The sequence below is a fragment of the Ranitomeya variabilis genome, chromosome 4 (genome assembly GCF_051348905.1).
Source record: "Ranitomeya variabilis isolate aRanVar5 chromosome 4, aRanVar5.hap1, whole genome shotgun sequence".
NCBI classification, from domain to species: domain Eukaryota; kingdom Metazoa; phylum Chordata; class Amphibia; order Anura; family Dendrobatidae; genus Ranitomeya; species Ranitomeya variabilis.
This window is the reverse complement of record NC_135235.1, coordinates 587,751,605-587,772,226: the sequence shown is the minus strand read 5'-3', so window position 1 is coordinate 587,772,226 and position 20,622 is coordinate 587,751,605. Positions and strand designations below refer to the sequence as shown.

General features: G+C 46.6%; 1 protein-coding gene across 5 annotated transcripts in view; it reads left to right on the top strand.

Annotated features, from left to right (window-relative positions):
- SPO11 (SPO11 initiator of meiotic double strand breaks) overlaps window positions 1-20,622 on the top strand; it is a 137,623-nt gene that overhangs the window by 90,685 nt on the left and 26,316 nt on the right. For all 5 annotated transcript variants that reach the window (XM_077253140.1, XM_077253142.1, XM_077253141.1 and 2 more), the window contains one exon: window positions 2,942-2,979. In XM_077253140.1, coding sequence (XP_077109255.1) covers window positions 2,942-2,979 — 38 coding nt within the window. The remainder of the gene's footprint in view (window positions 1-2,941; window positions 2,980-20,622) is intronic.

The following is a 20,622-nucleotide window of genomic DNA, read 5'->3' as shown; positions in this document are numbered from 1 at the left end:
TCCTAGGCTATTAATGTCAGCCCGCAGCTGTCTGCATAATATTTGATGGTTATTAATTATAAGGGGGCCCCACGTCTTTTTTTGGGGGGTGTCCCCCATTTTAATAGCCAGTAAAGGCTATAAGTATACAGTTGCGAGCGTGTGAGTGTGAGCACACCCTCCCACCCACAGACCAGTACACTGCTGTCCTGAAATACTGTGCTCCTGTCACCCTGCTCCTTCCACCATACGTCTCTCACCTCCCTAGAGCAGCACAATACCATATGGATCACGTATAATGCCGATATATATATATATATATATATATATATATATATATATATATATATATATATATATATATATACTCACCGGCCACTTTATTAGGTACACCTGTCCAACTTCTTGTTAACACTTAATTTCTAATCAGCCAATCACATGGCGGCAACTCAGTGCATTTAGGCATGTAGACATGGTCAAGACAATCTCCTGCAGTTCAAACCGAGCATTAGTATGGGGAAGAAAGGCGATTTGAGTGCCTTTGAACGTGGCATGGTTGTTGGTGCCAGAAGGGCTGGTCTGAGTATTTCAGAAACTGCTGATCTACTGGGATTTTCACGCACAACCATCTCTAGGGTTTACAGAGAATGGTCCGAAAAAGAAAAAAAATCCAGTGAGCGGCAGTTCTGTGGGCGGAAATGCCTTGTTGATGCCAGAGGTCAGAGGAGAATGGGCAGACTGGTTCGAGCTGATAGAAAGGCAACAGTGACTCAAATCGCCACCCATTACAACCAAGGTAGGCCTAAGAGCATCTCTGAACGCACAGTGCGTCGAACTTTGAGGCAGATGGGCTACAGCAGCAGAAGACCACACCGGGTACCACTCCTTTCAGCTAAGAACAGGAAACTGAGGCTACAATTTGTACAAGCTCATCGAAATTGGACAGTAGAAGATTGGAAAAACGTTGCTTGGTCTGATGAGTCTCGATTTCTGCTGCGACATTCGGATGGTAGGGTCAGAATTTGGCGTAAACAACATGAAAGCATGGATCCATCCTGCCTTGTATGGAGCATCTTTGGGATGTGCAGCCGACAAATCTGCGGCAACTGTGTGATGCCATCATGTCAATATGGACCAAAATCTCTGAGGAATGCTTCCAGCACCTTGTTGAATCTATGCCACGAAGAATTGAGGCAGTTCTGAAGGCAAAAGGGGGTCCAACCCGTTACTAGCATGGTGTACCTAATAAAGTGGCCGGTGAGTGTATATATATATATATATATATATATATATATATATATATATATCACATATACTCCCATAAACCCATAAAGACCACACATTATGCCGGGATATTATAATATATATATAATATCACACATTATGCCGCCAAGTATTGTGTGATCTATGTGACGGTATTATATGTGATCTATATGGCAATATTATGTTTGCTCAGTGTTGTGGAATGATGTAAAAACTATATGACGGTGGTATATGAGAACTATATTGTGGGATTATGTGTGATCTATGTGGAAGTACTAGGTGAGAATTATATGGCGGTATTATTTGTGATCTATATGGTGGTATGTGAGAACTGTATGACAGTATTGTGTGATCTATTTGATAGTATTGTGTGTGATGTATATGGCGGTATTATGTGTGATCTATATGGTGGCATTATGTGAGAACACTATGGCAGTATTATCTTCAGAAAGCGGACCCATTCTATGGTGGTTCTGGCTGAGCACCTGCATGTGGGTCTGGGGTAATAGAGGGGGCAGCATGACCTTCAGTTAGGTGCAGTCAGGGCTAGTGAGGCAGCTGAAGAGAGGGGTCTCATTTTTATCGTTACTATAAGGCTACATTTCCTTCCCAGCGTCACCCCGTACTTCGCCTGACGTCTCACTTTCACACATCGCCAGGACAGGATGGAGAAGACAGGATCTGAGGAGGGGAATGGGGTCTGCATGCAAAGTCTGGATCAGAACAGGCCATCAATCCACAGAAATGTTTCCTGGATTTCTGTGGAGCAGACGGTCCATCCACGTGTATAAAAGACAGCGCTCTATGTACAATCCCTGGCTGCTCTGCGCACTGAACAGGGTGCCCCCCATAGACCAGCACACTGCTCTCCTGAAATACTCTGTGCTGCTGTCACCCTGCTCCCTCCACCACATATCTCCCAGAATCCTTGCTGCCTGCCATCCTCGGTGACTGTCTACTTGTCAGTACAAGGCTGCCGTCACACATTCAGTATTTGGTCAGTATTTTACCTCAGTATTTGTAAGCAAAAACCAGGAGTGGGTGATAAATGCAGAAGTGGTGCATATGTTTCTATTATACTTTTCCTCTATTTGTTCCACTCCTGGTTTTGGCTTACAAATCCTGATGTAAAATACTGACCAAATACTGCTAGTGTGATGGCAGCCTTACTCTGCAGTCACCAACAAAATGGCTGCTCACTGGGTTCCTGAATATCATCCTCTTATCCCTTAGCAAACACATGGAAGGAGAGGACTGACATCACACACGTCAGCAGACTCCGCCCATAATTACTGCAGTGCTGTAATGTGAGCTAGTTGTACACTAGATTTTTCTGAAATTTCAGCAGCTGCTCCCCCTAGTGTTTAAAAGTGGAAATTCCAAAACTTTTCAAATTATTTTTCATATTTTACTAAATTATAAACAAATGAAAATATTTTTTAAGAAAATTTAAACATTAATTCTTTACATTTTTACAATTGCTGTAAAATTTTTTTTTTTTTTTATGGCACCTTCCCTTTAAGCTTAGTCATACACAAACATCTATGCACTGTGACTTATTTTCTTTGCCTTAGGTGCCGTTACTCCTGACTTTTCGACCATTCAGCCATCTTGAGATTATATTTATGTGTGTCATAGTCTGTGTAAGGCTAATGAGACCATTCTGCGGTAACAATTACATATTATTTTTTTAATATAGGGATGGAGATTATGTGTATCTACAAATACGGATCAGTGGTGAGTAAAGAAGAACATATTTCATAGCATCATTAAGATAACACTATGGAAACTATCAATTTTCTCATGTAATTACCCTCTTCATCTTCCATCATTAAAATAGGGGAAAAGTCCCTTATTGTAGTCCTGAGCCTACTAACAAAAGTCCAAGGAGCATTTTGTGTGGTATGTCTGACCCACACAGTGGAGAGATGGCATGTGTCAGTATGTCCCCATGCCGGTGTGTAATTGTGATCTCTCGAGCTTAGAAATGATACACGTCCCCTGGACCAGTTTGCAGCTGGACTTTATGTTTGCAGCCAGCATCTACTTGGTGCCTCTGTCACTCACTATGCCTGGTGATGTCACAACTTGACTCATGTGATGTGGTTATGGGGCTGAAGAAGGCGCCCAGGAGATGCCAGCTGCAAAAGTGAAATCTGAATGCAACAAAAGACCAGACCAGAAGTTGGAATTTGGCACCGCAAATCTTTTTGCCCATTTATAATCATGGCCAGCCTTACCTATGTGCGACCGCTGCAGTTGCACAAGGTGCTGGCCACCAGACACAAGAGGGGGCGCAGCAGGGAGACAGCTACTCAGCTTCATATGCTGCTCCCACTTCACACAGGTTCCGGAGGCAGACTGCAGGGGGTGATTTTCCTCCTTCCTCTGTGCTGTGCTTTATGCTCTGTCTGTGGAGGCTGCTGTTCCTAGAGTCGCACTAAGGCCGGAGTCACACTAGCGTATAATACAGACGAGTGCTATGCGAGAAAACATCGCATAGCACTCGGACCAATGCTACTCTATGGGGCAGCTCACATCACCTTTTTTTTCTCGGGCGTATTCTACATGCGAGTTAAATCGCAGCATGCTGCAATTTTACACATATATCCGCCAAGTCTCACCAATGCAAATCTATGGGTGCGAGTAAAAAACGCACAGCACTCGCAGCATGGGAGTGTTGTCTATTTTTTACCCACTGGTGTCCTTTGAAAAGCCCGTAATTCATGTGCGGTGTACAGCAAAATCACACTGACAGGTTAGAATAGAATCGAAATATACACATAGAATGCATATATACAGTATATATGTATGTATCAGTAACACACATGTGTGTATATATATATATATATATATATATATATATATATATATATATATATATACACAGTATATATATATAATGCACAGAAAGATAGAAGAAAAGCCGGTAATTCATCTGCCGGCTTCTGTAAAATCACTGCAGGAGCCGACATGTTAGAAGAGATGGATTACATACAGTAAATACATATAGAATAGGTAGATATATAGATGTCAGTGACAAATACAATTAGTAGAGTGTGTGTGCAAATTACTGGACATGCATTTAATTAATAAAAGATTACTTTATGGAAAAAAGGGCGTGGGCTGCCGCGCAATTTTCACAACCAGCAGAGGGAAAGCCAGCGACTGGGGGCAGATGTTTATAGCCTGGGAAGGGGATAGTACCCATGGAACTTCCCAGGCTAATAATATCAGCTCACAACTGTATACTTAGCCTTTACTGGCTATTAAAATGGGGGACCCCATAATTAATAACCTATTCATACCTATTCTATATGTACAGCTCTGGCAAAAAATAAGAGACCACTGTGAAATGTTCAGTTTGTCTAATTTTTCTATTTATAGGTATATTTTTGAGTAAAATGTAAATGTTCTACTATTCTATAAACTACTGATAACATGTCTCCGAAGTTCCAAGCAATAAATTTTGTATTTATTTTCTAAAAATGAAAAATGGTCAAAATAACAAAAGAATGCATTGCTCAGGAAGATTTCAGAAATCAATATTTTGTGGAATAACCATGATTTTTAATCACAGCTTTCATGTGTCTTGGCATGTTTTCCACCAGTCTTTCTCACTGCTTTTGGTGACCTGATTCTACTCCTGGTACAAAAATTTAAGCAGTTCTTCTTTGACTGATGGCTTGTGACTATCCATCTTCCCCTTGATTACATTCCAGAGATTTTCAATGGGGTTCAGGTCTGGAGATTGGGCTGGCCATGACAGGGATTTGATTTGTTGGTCATTCATCCACATCTTGATTGACCTAGCTGTGTGGCATGGTGCATTGTCCTGCTGGAAAAAAACAGTCCTCAGAGTTGTGGAACATTGCCTGAGCAGAAGGAATCAACTGTTTTTCCTGGATAACCTTTTATGCGGCTTGATTCATACATCCTTCACAAAGAACAACCTGCCCAATTCCAGCCTTGCTGAAGCATCCCCAGATCATCACTGATCCTCCACCAAATTTCACAGTGAGTGCAAGACACTGTGGCTTGTACGCCTCTCCAGGTCTCTGTCTAACCATTAGATGACCAGGTGTTGGGCAAAGCTGAAAATTAGACCCATCAGAGAAAATTACCTTACTTCAGTCCTCTATTGTCCCAACCTTATGGTCTTTGGCAAACTTCAGCCATGACTTGAGTACTGCCTCTAGGAGCCTGTTACGAACTGTTCTTGCCGTGCACTACACCCCAGCTGCCATTTGCCATTCCTTTTGTAGGTCACTTGATCTTGGTCATCCTGCGGTTGCTTAGTGACATTCCAAATAAGATGACGTCATCCCGGTCAGTGGAGAGTCATTTTCGCCATCTGCCGGTCTGTAGCTTTGTTGTCCCCAATGTCTGCTGCTTGACCTTGTTGTTATGGACTGTCATCTTAGAAATTTTAAGGCAACATGACAGTCACTGTGTCCCTCTGCTAGTAAAGTCAGAATTGAGCCGTTCTTTTCCTCACTCAAGACTTTTCTTTTCAACACCTTTGGCATGGTTAAAGGTTATTTTTTCATTCCTATTACTTTTGGGATATTACTAGCACTTGTTTTGCCATCCGGCTTGTTCTATTGCAAGAGGATTGTGAACACAACAGCAGGGTTTTTTGTATACTTTCCTTTGTTAAATAAGATTTGGTTCAGGTGATCACCTAATCAGAAGCACATAAAGTAGAATGAGGTGTACTCTGGTTGGAATTCAACTGATAATGGAATGGCTGGCAGACATGTAGAGAAGCTGATTTTTACAAAACTGTGCAGTGGTCTTTTAATTTTTGCCAGAGCTGTATTTACTGTATGTAATCCATCTCTTCTATCCTGTCGGCTTGTTCTGTCCCCACACGAGGCAAGTGGAGGTGTAGTTGACTATTAAGAGTTGTGAGAGATTCGTACCTTCAGTATTTCCTGGATGTGAGGCAGACAGGACCAATGCTGTTCAGCGTCCGGAGAGATGATGCACACCAGGGATTGTGCAATCCAGACTTGTTTATTTGGAAATCTGGACATACAGTGTATAACTGGTAATACAGTACTTTCTCCAGAAATGCAGGTGTAGACAAGGTACAGTAAGATGTAGCACCAAGTGTGACTGCAAGTGTGAGCAGCAAGAGAACAGCAAGAGGTCGAAAGACTGATGCCTTCCTAAGCCCGGTTCAAGTGTGTCCTCTCACAACAGCATGAAACTGAAAATGAAATGGCTGCCAGAGGAAGAGAAGACTTTACCCCCGAACCGGAAGTGAAAGACATGCCCACAAGAATAATTAATAACAAGCTGCCATACGGAAAAAGGCCATTGGGTGGCAGCAGAGTAAAATATAACAACATACATGGAACAGCACACTCCCCGTCTGAAATTCCGTAAGGGATTTCACTATATTAATGTCCTTGAAATAAAGTCCAACAACCTTGAAAATGAAACCAAACATGCATGTAATGCAATAATAACAACTTTAAACAAGATAAGATATTAATTTAAGTCAGTTCCTGAGATAATTCAAAGGAAACCCATCTTCGGATCAGAGAAGCCGCACTAGGCCAAACTATCTCTGACCCAACTGTAATCCAATGGGCAAGTACTATAGCAGAGTTCTGTTCATAGTTTATCCTACCAGAATGTCCTCAGTAGAGAGTGGTTTTTGGCAGACGTGCCAACCATGACAGTCTTTGTCTCCATATGAATTGTGATGAGATCTTGCAATGTGGACTAACCTTGCCATAGTCATAACAAGTTTCATCCAATTGGAGAAGCGTTCGAAGCGCTGGCAACCGAGGGTGGAGGTTAGTTTAGCGTTTGTGGCCAGAGCACTGACCTCAGAGCGGACTTCTGGATCATCATCCGGATCTTGGATGCTGAAGACTTCCTGGACACATTCACTTCCCTTCTGTTCCAGCAGAAACTTTGGACCTGAAAGCCAAGAATTTATAGACATAGGACATAGTGGCATGGTCGGCTGGATTAAGTTCAGATGGGATATAGTGCCACTGTTCAGGTTTGGAAGACCTTCTTATTCTCTCAATGCGGTTACTGACGTACACGTAGAAGCGCCTCGTTTGGTTGTAGATGTAACCTAAGACAACTTTGCTGTCACTGTAGTATTGTATGTCATCTATGTGAGTGTCCAGCTCATGCTGAATAAAGTCTGCAAGTTCTACTGCAAGCACGGTCCCACAGAGTTCAAGCCTGGGAATACTGTGGTCAGGCTTGGGAGTCAACTTAGCCTTGCCGAAAACGAAACCAACATGATCTTGATTGTCAGTTCCCGTTACCTTCAGGTAGGCAACAGCTGCAATGGCCTCCGTGGACGCATCCGAGAACACATGGAGTTCCGTCCTAGTGCTAGCAGCAAGTGAGATTCCGGCGTAGCATCTCGGTATGTGGATTTCATCCAAAGCACACAAAGACTGCTTCCAGGTTTCCCATTTCGATTGCTTATCAGGAGGGAGCGGGTCATCCCAGTCCTTGACGGTTTCGGAGAGCTGTCTCAGGAGGGATTTACCTTGTATGGTAATTGGTGCTACGAATCCCAGTGGGTCATATAGGCTATTTACCACTGACAGGACACCACATTTAGTGAATGGTTTGTCTGCACAGTTGATTTGGAAACTGAAGGTGTCAGCTGGCAGGTTCCACCTCAGGCCTAAGTTTCTCTGCACAGGCGGACGGTCTGGTCCCAGGTCTATGTCCTTGAATCCAGGTGCGTGGTCACTTGACTCAAAGGCTCTCATGACAGCCAGGCTGTTTGAAGCAATTTTGTGCAGTCTAAGCTTAGCTCGGTACAGCATATGTTGGGTCCTTTTAAGTAGGTTGATTACTGCTTCTTCTGTGGGTAGAGATTTTAGTCCATCATCTACGTAGAAGTCTTTCTCTACAAAGTCTCTGGCGTCTGTTACATACTCGGACTCTCCTTCTAGTGCAGTTCTCCGCAGGCCATATGTTGCCACTGCGGGTGAAGGGCTGTTCCCAAATACGTGCACCCGCATGCGATACTCCACCATCTCTTTGCTGGGGTCATTGTCCTTGTACCACAGGAACCTGAGGAAATTCCTGTGGTCCTCTCTGACTATGAAACAGTGTAACATCTGTTCAATTTCGGCGGTGATGGCAATGGGCTCTTTCCTGAACCTCATCAACACTCCTACTAGGTTGTTTGTCAGATTAGGACCTGTGAGGAGGACATTATTGAGAGATACGCCTTGATGTTTGGCGCTTGAATCGAAGACAACTCTAATTTGTTTAGGTTTCCTCGGGTAATATACTCCAAATGAGGGTAGGTACCAGCACTCCTAGTTTTCCTTTAAGGGAGGAGCTGGCTCCGCATGGTTGTTGTGGAATATTTTGCCCATAAAGGTGACGATGTGTTCTTTCTAGTGTTGAGCGATACCGTCCGATACTTGAAAGTATCGGTATCGGAAAGTATCGGCCGATACCGGCAAAGTATCGGATCCAATCCGATACCGATACCCGATACCAATACAAGTCAATGGGACTCAAGTATCGGACGGTATTCCTGATGGTTCCCAGGGTCTGAAGGAGAGGAAACTCTCCTTCAGGCCCTGGGAACCATATTAATGTGTAAAAGAAAGAATTAAAATAAAAAATATTGCTATACTCACCTCTCCGAGGGAACCGGCAGCGTTGTTTGCTTAAAATTCGCGCTTTTCTTTCCTTACGTGAAGTCCCGGCTTTGTGATTGGTTGCGTCGCAGTCACATGGGCGACGCAACCAATCACAGCAAGCCGTGACGTAATTTCAGGTCCTTAAGGATTTTAAAATTACGTCCCGGCTTTGTGACTGGTTGCGTCGCAGTCACATGGGCGACGCAACCAATCACAGCAAGCCGTGACGTAATTTCAGGCCCTTAAGGATTTTAAAATTACGTCCCGGCTTTGTGATTGGTTGCGTCGCAGTCACATGGGCGACGCAACCAATCACAAGCCGTGACGTCACGGGAGGCTGGACACGCGCGCATTTTAAAATGCGCGCTTGTCCAGCCTCCCGTGACGTCCCGGCTTGTGATTGGTTGCGTCGCGGTCAACCAATCACAAGCCGGGAGGCTGGACACGCGCGCATTTTAAAATGCGCGCTTGTCCAGCCTCCCGTGACGTCCCGGCTTGTGATTGGTTGCGTCGCGGTCAACCAATCACAAGCCGGGAGGCTGGACACGCGCGCATTTTAAAATGCGCGCTTGTCCAGCCTCCCGTGACGTCCCGGCTTGTGACTGGTTGCGTCGCGGTCAACCAATCACAAGCCGGGAGGCTGGACACGCGCGCATTTTAAAATTTTAAAATGCGCGCGTGTCCAGCCTCCCGGCTTGTGATTGGTTGACCGCGACGCAACCAATCACAAGCCGGGACGTCACGGGAGGCTGGACAAGCGCGCATTTTAAAATGCGCGCGTGTCCAGCCTCCCGGCTTGTGATTGGTTGACCGCGACGCAACCAATCACAAGCCGGGACGTCACGGGAGGCTGGACAAGCGCGCATTTTACAAATGCGCGCGTGTTTAGCCTCCCGTGACGTCACGGCTTGTGATTGGTTGCGTCGCCCATGTGACTGCGACGCAACCAATCACAAAGCCGGGACGTAATTTTAAAATCCTTAAGGGCCTGAAATTACGTCACGGCTTGCTGTGATTGGTTGCGTCGCCCATGTGACTGCGACGCAACCAATCACAAAGCCGGGACGTAATTTTAAAATCCTTAAGGACCTGAAATTACGTCACGGCTTGCTGTGATTGGTTGCGTCGCCCATGTGACTGCGACGCAACCAATCACAAGCCGGGACTTCACGTAAAGGAAAGAAAAGCGCGAATTTTAAACAAAGAACGCTGCCGCTTCCCTCGGTAAGGTGCAGGCTGCGTCGGAGAGGTGAGTATAGCAATATTTTTTATTTTAATTCTCTCTTTTACACATTTTTACATTAATGTTGTTTCGATACCGATACCCGATACCACAAAAGTATCGGATCTCGGTATCGGAATTCCGATACCCGCAAGTATCGGCCGATACCCGATACTTGCGGTATCGGAATGCTCAACACTAGTTCTTTCATCTCCGGTTTATTGCTTAGTGTGCGCTGGAGAGAGTTGAATCTGGACAAGGCTTGTTCACGATTGTTCGGGAGCCTTACCCTGGTAGCTCGGAAGGGTAGGGGAAAAACCCAGTTATTAGTCTCGTCCTTAAGGAACTCATTGTCCATTATCCTGACAAATTCCTTGTCTTCCATAGACGGGGCTACCTTGTTGCCATCCTTAGTGGTATGAAACACTGATCTTCCCATGTCGTCTGCATAGGGAGAAGGGATAACATCAGGCAGCTTTACAGGATCTGGAAGCTTTTCCTTCACCTCATAATGATGAGGACATGGTTTGCAGAAAGTAGTGCGCCTGTCCCGGCGTACGTAGGTCTTAAAGGAATGGACTCCTGTTCGGTCCAAGCATACGTTTCCTATGACTACCCACCCCAAGTCAAGTCTCTGGGCGTAGGGGGCGTAGTCAGGACCATTACACTTTTGGCGGACCTTATGTATCCTTAAATTATCTCTGCCGAGCAGAAGTAGGATTTCAGCATCTGTGTCCAAAGGTGGGATAATGCTGGCTAGGTGCCTTAAGTGTGGGTGGTGGAAAGCAGCTTCCGGGGTAGGGATCTCGTCCCTTTGGTCTGGTATTTGATGGCAGTCGATTAGCGTTGATAGGGTTATTTCTACGTCTCAATTGACAGGAGAAACAATGAAACCTTGTGCTCTTCTGCCGCTAGTCTCTATGTGCCCCGAGCAAGTATTCAGAGTGTAGGGCGTTGCTGGTCCCTTGATTCTAAAGGCTTCAAAGAACTTAGGTCCAGCTAGGGATCGATTGCTCTGATCGTCAATGATGGCATACATTTTTACTGCCTTCTCTGGTTGCCCTTCTGGATAGACTCTGATTAGGCATATCCTGGCACAGCATTTAGCACTTAGATTCTCCCCACATACCTCTGAGCATGAGCAAGAAACAGCTTGGGTGGACTTGGCGTGATTCTGTGGCTCCCCACCATGGCTTGTAGCGGGACTAGAGGTAACTGTGACTGCTGGATCGCTGGTGGCTGAGGCTGGGTGCAAGGCTGATGGGTGTCGCTGTGACACTCTTCACACTTAAAGGCAGATTTACAGCATAGCTCCCAACCGTGCCTCATTGTGCGGGACTGTCCCGGATTTCATGCTTTGCCCCGCTGTCCAGCGCAGGACGCTCTCATCCCGGACACAGCAGGAGAAACTCCATCACAGCCCCTTTTGTTAGGCCATGCCCCTTCCCCTTCCGTATGTTCCTGAGTCTCCCAGTGTGCGTCACTGTTCAGAGAGGGGACACTTCTAGTTTGAGCATAGCTCCTTTGAGGTACGTGGAATGAGTGGGGCTGAGAAGGGAGGGATGGACACACTCACAGCCTCCCTGTTTGCCTCAGCTGCTCAGTGCTCACTGCTGTGTTATTGCAGAGCGACAGATGCAGATCAGTGAGTAGTCGATGATGCCTTGTGTGGGGTCAGGTGTACAGTGTGGATGTAGCAGAGCCGTGTGTGTGTGCGAGGTGTATGGAGCGGAGCCGTGTGTGTACGAGGTGTATGGAGCGGAGCTGTGTGTGTGTACGAGGTGTATGGAGCGGAGCTGTGTGTACGAGGTGTATGGAGAGGAGCCGTGTGTGTGTGCGAGGTGTATGGAGTGGAGCAATGTGTGTACGAGGTGGATTTAGCAGAGCCGTGTGTGTGCGAGGTGTATGGAGTGGAGCCGTGTGTGTATGAGGTGTACAGAGCGGAGCCGTGTGTGTGCGAGGTGTATGGAGCGGAGCCGTGTGTGTGCGAGGTGTATGGAGCGGAGCCGTGTGTGTACAAGGTGTATGGAGCGGAGCCATGTGTGTACGAGGTGTATGGAGCGGAGCCGTGTGTGTGTGCGAGGTGTATGGAGCGGAGCCGTGTGTGTGCGAGGTGTATGGAGCGGAGCCGTGTGTGTACAAGGTGTATGGAGCGGAGCCGTGTGTGTGTGCGAAGTGTATGGAGAGGAGCCGTGTGTGTACGAGGTCTATGGAGCGGAGCCATGTGTGTGCGAGGTGTATGGAGTGGAGCCGTGTGTGCGAGGTGTATGGAGCGGAGCAATGTGTGTACGAGGTGGATGTAGCAGAGCCATGTGTGTACAAGGTGTATGGAGCGGAGCCGTGTGTGTACGAGGTGTATGGAGTGGAGCCGTGTGTGCGAGGTGTATGGAGTGGAGCAATGTGTGTACGAGGTGGATGTAGCAGAGCCATGTGTGTACGAGGTGTATGGAGCGGAGCCGTGTGTGTACGAGGTGTATGGAGCGGAGCCGTGTGTGTGCAAGGTGTATGGAATGGAGCCGTGTGTGTATGAGGTGTACAGAGCGGAGCCGTGTGTGCGAGGTGTATGGAGCGGCTCTGTGTGTGTGAGAGGTGTATGGAGCGGAGCCGTGTGTGTACAAGGTGTATGGAGCGGAGCCGTGTGTGTGCGAGGTGTATGGAGCGGAGCAATGTGTGTACGAGGTGGATGTAGCAGAGCTAAGTGTGTGCGAGGTGTATGGAGCGGAGCCGTGTGTGTACGAGGTGTATGGAGCGGAGCCGTGTGTGTGCGCAAGGTGTATGGAGCGGAGCAATGTGTGTACAAGGTGGATGTAGCAGAGCCGTGTGTGTACGAGGTGTATGGAGCAGAGCCGTGTGTGTGTGCGAGGTGTATGGAGCGGAGCAATGTGTGTACGAGGTGGATTTAGCAGAGCCGTGTATGTGCGAGGTGTATGGAGCGGAGCCATCTGTGTGCGAGGTGTATGGAGCGGAGCTGAATGTGTACGAGGTGTATGGAGCGGAGCGTGTGTGTACGTAGCAGAGCCGTGTGTGCAAAGTGTATGGAGCGCAGCCGCGTGTGTAGGAGTAGCTATGTGTGGCCATTATATGGTATGAAGTATCATGTGCGGCCATTATACAGTATGGAGCATCATGTGCTGTCATTATACAGTATGGAGCATCATGTGTGGCCATTATACAGTATGGATCATTATGTGCGGTCATTATACAGTATGGAGCATCATGTGCGGTCATTATACAGTATGGAGCATCATGTGCAGTCATTATACAGTATGGAGCATCATGTGCGGTCATTATACAGTATGGAGCATCATGTGCGGTCATTATACAGTATGGAGCATCATGGTGCAGTCATTATACAGTATGGAGTATCATGTGTGGCCATTATACAGTATGGAGCATCATGTGTGGTCATTATACAGATTGGAGCATCATGTGCAGCCAATATACAGTATGGAGCATCATGTGCAGTCATTATACAGTATGGAGCATCGTGTGGCCATTATACAGTATGGAGCACTGTGTGGCCATATTTTTTTGTTTAGAATTATTGTATATGAAACAGTGTGATCAGCAGTGCTAAATGGGTGTGGTTGGGACGTGGATATGGGTGTGACTAATTCTGAATGGGTGTGGTCAGAGGCGTGGCCTAAAATTTGCCACTGCACGCGTTGCGCGCCGCAAACTTTGTCCCTCTTTGCCATCTTCAAAAGTTGGGAGGTATGTTACAGTCCTTGGCCATGTGTTCTGATGAAGCGCAGCACTTGAAACATACCCCAAGTTCACTGAGGATTTTCTTGAGCTCCTGCATGGCTTTCGACCTGAAGCCTCTACATTTGTTCAGTGAGTGTGGTCTTTTGTGAATGGGACACTCACGATTGAAAGACTTATCCCTCAACGGAATAGTGTACTGCTTATCGGCAGGTACCGCAGGTGATGGCAGGTTAGTCTTTCTGACGCTTACACTGTTCCTCGAGTCCTTGTGTCTATGTGCGACGCTTTCATACCTTGATGAAGGTGTTGCTGGAGCTGCAGTGTTAGACTCCAGGAAGTCGAGGCTAGGGTCGTTCCTCATTTGGGCTTGTTCATCAATGAACTTGCAGGACTGAATGAACGGAGGAAAGGTGACGTCATGTGACCTTTTATACCTGGAGACGCACACTGCCCACTTCTCTTGCAGACTATGTGGCAGCTTTGAGACGATTGGGTTCACCCCATGGGCAGTGTCCAGGTAGCACAGTCAGACAGACGAGGGTCTCTTTTAGCAAGTTCCCGCTCCATAAGCAGATCACTTAAGTCCAGAAGTTTGTGGGCTTCATTAAGGTTGATCCGTGGAACGTTCTGCAGTCTCTTGAATAGGGACTTTTCTATGGCTTCAGCGCTACCATAGGTTCTTTTGAGTCTCTGCCAGGCCGCAGCGAGACCTGCTTCAGCCTGCCCCACATAGACAGTCCTAAGACTCTTGATACGGTTTGTGGATTCAGGACCCAACCATTTTACCATGAGGTCGAGCTCCTGCTCCGCGGATAGGTTGAGATCAGTAATGGCGGCCTTGAAGGTTGCTTTCCAGGCTCTGTAGTTCTCTGCACGGTCATCGAATTTTGAGAGGCTAGTGCTGATTAGCTCCCTGCTCACCATGAACCTGACAAACTCGGACATGTCTGATCCTTCACTCCTTGTCACCATATTAGCTTGTGTTGCCCCTCGGGCCTATAAGCTGTGTGGTGTAGAAGGGTGAATTGTTCCCGGGTAAAATGATGTTGCTGCAGGGTTGAGCTGTGGTTTAACCTCTGGAGATTCCAATGACTGCTGCTTGAACTGTGGAGGCAGGCTGGAGTGTGCCTTGCGGTCGTCTTGCGGTGATGACTGCTCCTGAGGGGGTGCATCACGGCGTTGGTCTTGGGTCTCTGTAGGGGCTGTGGGCGATACTGGCACCATAGGTTGGGCTGACTTGGACGTTTCCGCAATGTTGGGCTGAACGTCGCTGGAGAAGGTGTGTGCTGCAGGTATCTGTTTCTGCACGTAGTTGCTGGTACAAACAGCTGGGTCATCTTCTTCCTGTGGTGGCAGGCAAATCGGGTCGAGGTTTTGCTTCCATGCTTGCTCGAGTGTTTTTACTTCGGCTAATGCAATTTCTTCCTCTATTTCTGTTTGAAGAATCTTTGCTTGAGCCTCTGCTTCTGCTCTCTTCGCTTCTGCTTCTGCTTGAAGAATCCTTGCTCGAGCTTCTGCTTCTGCTCTCTTCGCTTCTGCTTCTGTTTGAAGAATTTTTGCTCGAGCCTCTGCTTCTGCTCTCTTCGCTTCTGCTTCTGCTTGAAGAATCCTTGCTCGAGCCTCTGCTTCTGCTCTCTTCGCTTCTGCTTCTGTTTGAAGAATCTTTGCTCGATCCTCTGCTTCTGCTTTCCTGGCCTCTGCTTGTGTTTGAAGAGTCCTTGCTCTAGCCTCTGCTTCTGCTTTCTTTTCTGTGTATGAACGTCTTAGTTTGGACCGCTCTGCATTTAAACAGGCCTCTAGAATTCTGTTGCTGAGGGCTGAAGTTCTTGAGCAGGATGATTGGTATGACCGAACAGAGTGTTTAGACGAGGCTGACCTGTGCGATCTAGTTTCTTGCAGATGGGCGATACGAAGCTCCGCTTTATCTTTGGAGACTTGCACGGTGGCATCCCTTTCTCTGTCTGTGGAATCTGCCTTGCTTAACTCTGATAGGGTTTCGTCGATTTTAGAGTCTTTTAGGAAGGCAGCATACTTTGCGGACAGTCTCTTGTATCTGCCGTGGGCCACATCTAGCTGTCTTATAGTGTCCTGTAAACTCGCTGCATCACCTTTGTGGCATTGGACGCTTGATATGAGGGAGGCGACTCGTTCCCATAGGTCGTCCAGGTTGTCATTGAACTCATCCCTTGTGGAATGGTAATTCTCGAGGACCTTTAATGTTGGCTTGATGGAGCGTACTGGTCGTGCATCTTGGTCTGCTGCGGAAGCCGGCTCTGCTTCCCGGTCTTCATAATGGACAGTATCGGGTTGTATTTGCTCTGTTTCAGCATTGGGGAACTGTGTAAGGTCTCTTTCGGCCATTTTGATTTAAGGTGCGCTGTACCTTTAAGAAATTGAACTTTTGAATTAGGGGCTGGAAATCGGTGGTTGGTGGATGGCACCATGTCCCAACAAGGCTGCAACGTCAGCAAGGAGGTGGAGGAGTCATGTTTTGGGCCGGAATCATGGAGAAACAGCTGGTAGACCCTTTAAGGTTCCTGAAGGTGTGAAAATGACCTCTGCAAAGTATACTGTATAGAGTTTCTGACTGACAACTTTCCTCCATGGTATAAAAAGGAGAAATGTGCCTTCAGGAGCAAAATCATCTTCATGCATGACAATGCACCATCTCATGCTGCAAAGAATACCTCATTGGCTGCTATGGGCATAAAAGGAGATAAACTCATGGTGTGGCCACCATCTTCCCCTGACCTCAACCCTATAGAGAACCTTTGGAGTATCATCAAGCAAAAGATCTAGGAGTGTGGGAGGCAGTTCACATCAAAACAGCAGCTCTGGGAGGGAAGAAATACAAGCAGAAACTCTCCAAAAACTCACAAGTTCAATGGATGCAAGAATTGTGAAGGTGACATCAAAGAAGGGTCCTATGTTAACATGTAACTTGGCCCGTTAGGATGTTTTGGAGTTAAATAGATTTTTTATTCAGTTAATGTGACCTCCTAATGCTGCTAATTCCACAAATGAGCATTTTCAGTTCTTTAAAACATATCAAATGTTTAGAAATTCTGCTGTGCCTAATCATTTGGAACAGTGCATTTTGAGTTTTTATTCATTTTGGAGATTATACTGTTATCATTGGGAGGTTTCTTCAATAAAATTCGATGTATACTCTAACGGGTGATTACTTTTATTAGACTGACTGTCATTTGCACCAACCATTTAGGAAAATCCGATAAAAATGTCAGTTGCATAATAATTTGGAACATAGTGTGTATATATATATATATATATATATATGCTCGGCACGTTCATTGCTATCTAATTAACGCTGCTGGTGATTAAACTAAAGTAAATAATGACGCCATTCAATAGCGCTTATGCAGGTGGTGATTTAACTTAAAATGAATTTAATAACAATAGTGTGGTAATGTGGTGGAGGGCCTGGATTATGTGTGGTGATGTGGTGGGGGCGGGATTATGTGTGGTAATGTGGTAGGGAGCTGGATTATGTGTGGTAATGTGGTGGGGGGCGGGATTATGTGTGGTAATGTGGTGGTGGGGCGGGATTATGTGTAGTAATGTGGTGGGGGGCAGGATTATGTGTGGTAATGTGGTGGGGGGCGGGATTATGTGTGGTAATGTGGTGGGGGGCGGGATTATGTGCGGTGATGTGGTGTGGGCGGGATTATGTGTGGTAATGTGGTGGGGCGGGATTATGTGTGGTAATGTGGTGGGGCGGGATTATGTGTGGTAATGTGGTGGGGTGGCGGGATTATGTGTGGTGATGTGGTGGGGGGTGGGATTATGTGTGGTGATGTGTTGGGGGCGGGATTGTGTGGTGATGTGTTAGGGGTGGGATTATGTGTGGTGATGTGGTGGGGGGCGGGATTATGTGTGGTGATGTGGTGGGGAGGGTGGGATTATGTGTGGTGATGGGGTGGGGGGCGGGATTAGGTGTGGTGATGTGTTGGGGGCAGGATTGTGTGGTGATGTGTTGATGGGGCGGGATTATGTGTGGTGATGTGTTGAAGGGGCGGGATTATGTGTGGTGATATGGTTGGGGGGCGGGATTATGTGTAGTAATGTGGTGGGGTGGTGGGATTATGTGTGGTGATGTGGTGGGGGGTGGGATTATGTGTGGTGATGTGTTGGGGGCGGGATTGTGTGGTGATGTGTTAGGGGTGGGATTATGTGTGGTGATGTGGTGGGGGGCGGGATTATGTGTGGTGATGTGGTGGGGGGCGGGATTATGTGTGGTGATGTGGTGGGGAGGGCGGGATTATGTGTGGTGATGGGGTGGGGGGCGGGATTAGGTGTGGTGATGTGTTGGGGGCAGGATTGTGTGGTGATGTGTTGATGGGGCGGGATTATGTGTGGTGATGTGTTGAAGGGGCGGGATTATGTGTGGTGATATGGTTGGGGGGCGGGATTATGTGTAGTAATGTGGTGGGGTGGCGGGATTATGTGTGGTGATGTGGTGGGGGGTGGGATTATGTGTGGTGATGTGTTGGGGGCGGGATTGTGTGGTGATGTGTTAGGGGTGGGATTATGTGTGGTGATGTGGTGGGGGGCGGGATTATGTGTGGTGATGTGGTGGGGGGCGGGATTATGTGTGGTGATGTGGTGGGGAGGGCGGGATTATGTGTGGTGATGGGGTGGGGGGCGGGATTATGTGTGGTGATGTGGTGGGGAGGGCGGGATTATGTGTGGTGATGGGGTGGGGGGCGGGATTAGGTGTGGTGATGTGTTGGGGGCAGGATTGTGTGGTGATGTGTTGATGGGGCGGGATTATGTGTGGTGATGTGTTGAAGGGGCGGGATTATGTGTGGTGATATGGTTGGGGGGCGGGATTATGTGTGGTGATGTGGTGGGGGGCGGGATTTGTGCGGGGCTGGATTGTGTGTGGTGATGTGCGGATTGTGTGTGGTAATGGGGTGGGGGGCAGGATTATGTGTGGTGATGTGGTGGGGGCGGAGCTACTGTGCAGGGGGCGGGATTAGCGAGTAATAACGATGCCTCTTATATATATAGATATATATATGTCTGTGTGTGTGTTTTGAAGAATATTTTGTTTTAAAACGATGTGCTGTATGTAAAAGCTCATGTTAACATCGCATTGCACACGGATTACTATACGGAGAACACTCCTGTGACTCTCAGCCGAGAGAATCGGACTGATTTTTAATACATGAAGTGTGACGCCGGCCTAAGGAAAAGTCTAACACCTAGATGAGTATAATGTCCTATGTGAAATGTGTGTTATATTTGTTTTGCAATATGTGTTATGTATAAGATGTGTCTTTGTGTATATATAAAATATTGATGTATGTGGGTGTCTCTCTCTATATACAGCTCTGGCAAAAATTAAGAGACCACTGCAAAATGTTCAGTATAACTGATTTTTCTCTTTATAGGTATATTTTTGAGTAAAATATAAATTGTTCTTTTATTCTATAAACTTCTGACAACATGTCTCCGAATTTCCAAGAAATACATTTTTTTTTTTGTTTCTGACAAAGAAAAATGGTCAAAATTTAAATAAACAAAGTGCTTTCAGACCTCAAATAATGCAAATAAAACAAGGTCATAATCATTTAGAAACACCAATACTAATGTTTTAACTCAGGAAGAGTTCAGAAATCAATATTTTGTGGAATAACCATGATTTTTAATCACAGCTTTCATGTGTCCTGGCATGCTTTCAACCAGTCTTTCACACTGCTTCTGGCGCAAAAATTTAATCAGTTCTTCTTAGTTTGATGGCTTGTGACTATCCATCATCCTTTTGATTACATTCCAGGGGTTTTCAATGGGGTACAGGTCTGGACATTGGGCTGCCCATCACAGGGTTTTGATGTGGTGGTCTCTTAATTTTTGCCAGAGCTGTATATATATCTTCCAACTGTCCCGGATTCAACAGAACTGTCCCGTTAGAGCTTTTGACCCGCTTCTATACTCCCCTCTCCTCTTGAATATTTTCACTAGTAGCTCCACCTCTTCAGGGGCAGGGCCGCTCTCTGCATAAAAGAAATTGTATTTGGAACGCCCGCCAGGGTCGTGGGGTACTCGGTACCAGGTCCGGTACTTAAAAGGGACGCGTCACGCCGGCGGTTACCCGGTCCGTGGCCCTGGGCACCCATGTTAAAGGAAAGGTCTTTAAAGGAGTTTGTAAAATTAGAAACGTTCGCGACGCCACCTGTGGTATTCGGTCAGGGATGACTGACACTGCTTAAAGGGGTCCGCTGGGGTGATGTTATGGCAGCTGGGATGGTGTGGCTTCCCACAGGTGAAGCAGGGTCCCCAGGGCTCCTTGTCACGATCTATTTTTGGATTTGTGGCAGATTTGGTTTCCCTCAGTTCAAAACCTTTTTCCTTTCAGGTCATCCGGGGTTAATGCAGTTTCCCCGGTGACCTGCTTGTGTATTGCATTGCATTTCTGCTTGGTTAGCTGATGTGCGTGGTGACCACTCCCACCATCCTTTAAGAGGTCACCTGGTGCATCAGCTGACTGTTGGTGTTAGTTCATTCTGCAGCGACCAAGCTGGAAGAGCTTGCTGGGAGCAGTAGTTCTTCAACTGAATAAAATGTTGTTCGAACAGATTCTTCTGATCCGTAGGAATTGGCCAGTAGGTATTCCATTTACCAATGGACGGGGATGTGAAGATGATGCATGTAGTAACGAGTTTGTAGCAGTACTTTTTCGAAAAACATCAGTTTCCAATAGATTTTGGGGTCCCTTAGAGATCAAAATATCCAAAAATTCTATACTGCATTAGTTATATTTGCAGGTTAATTTGATAT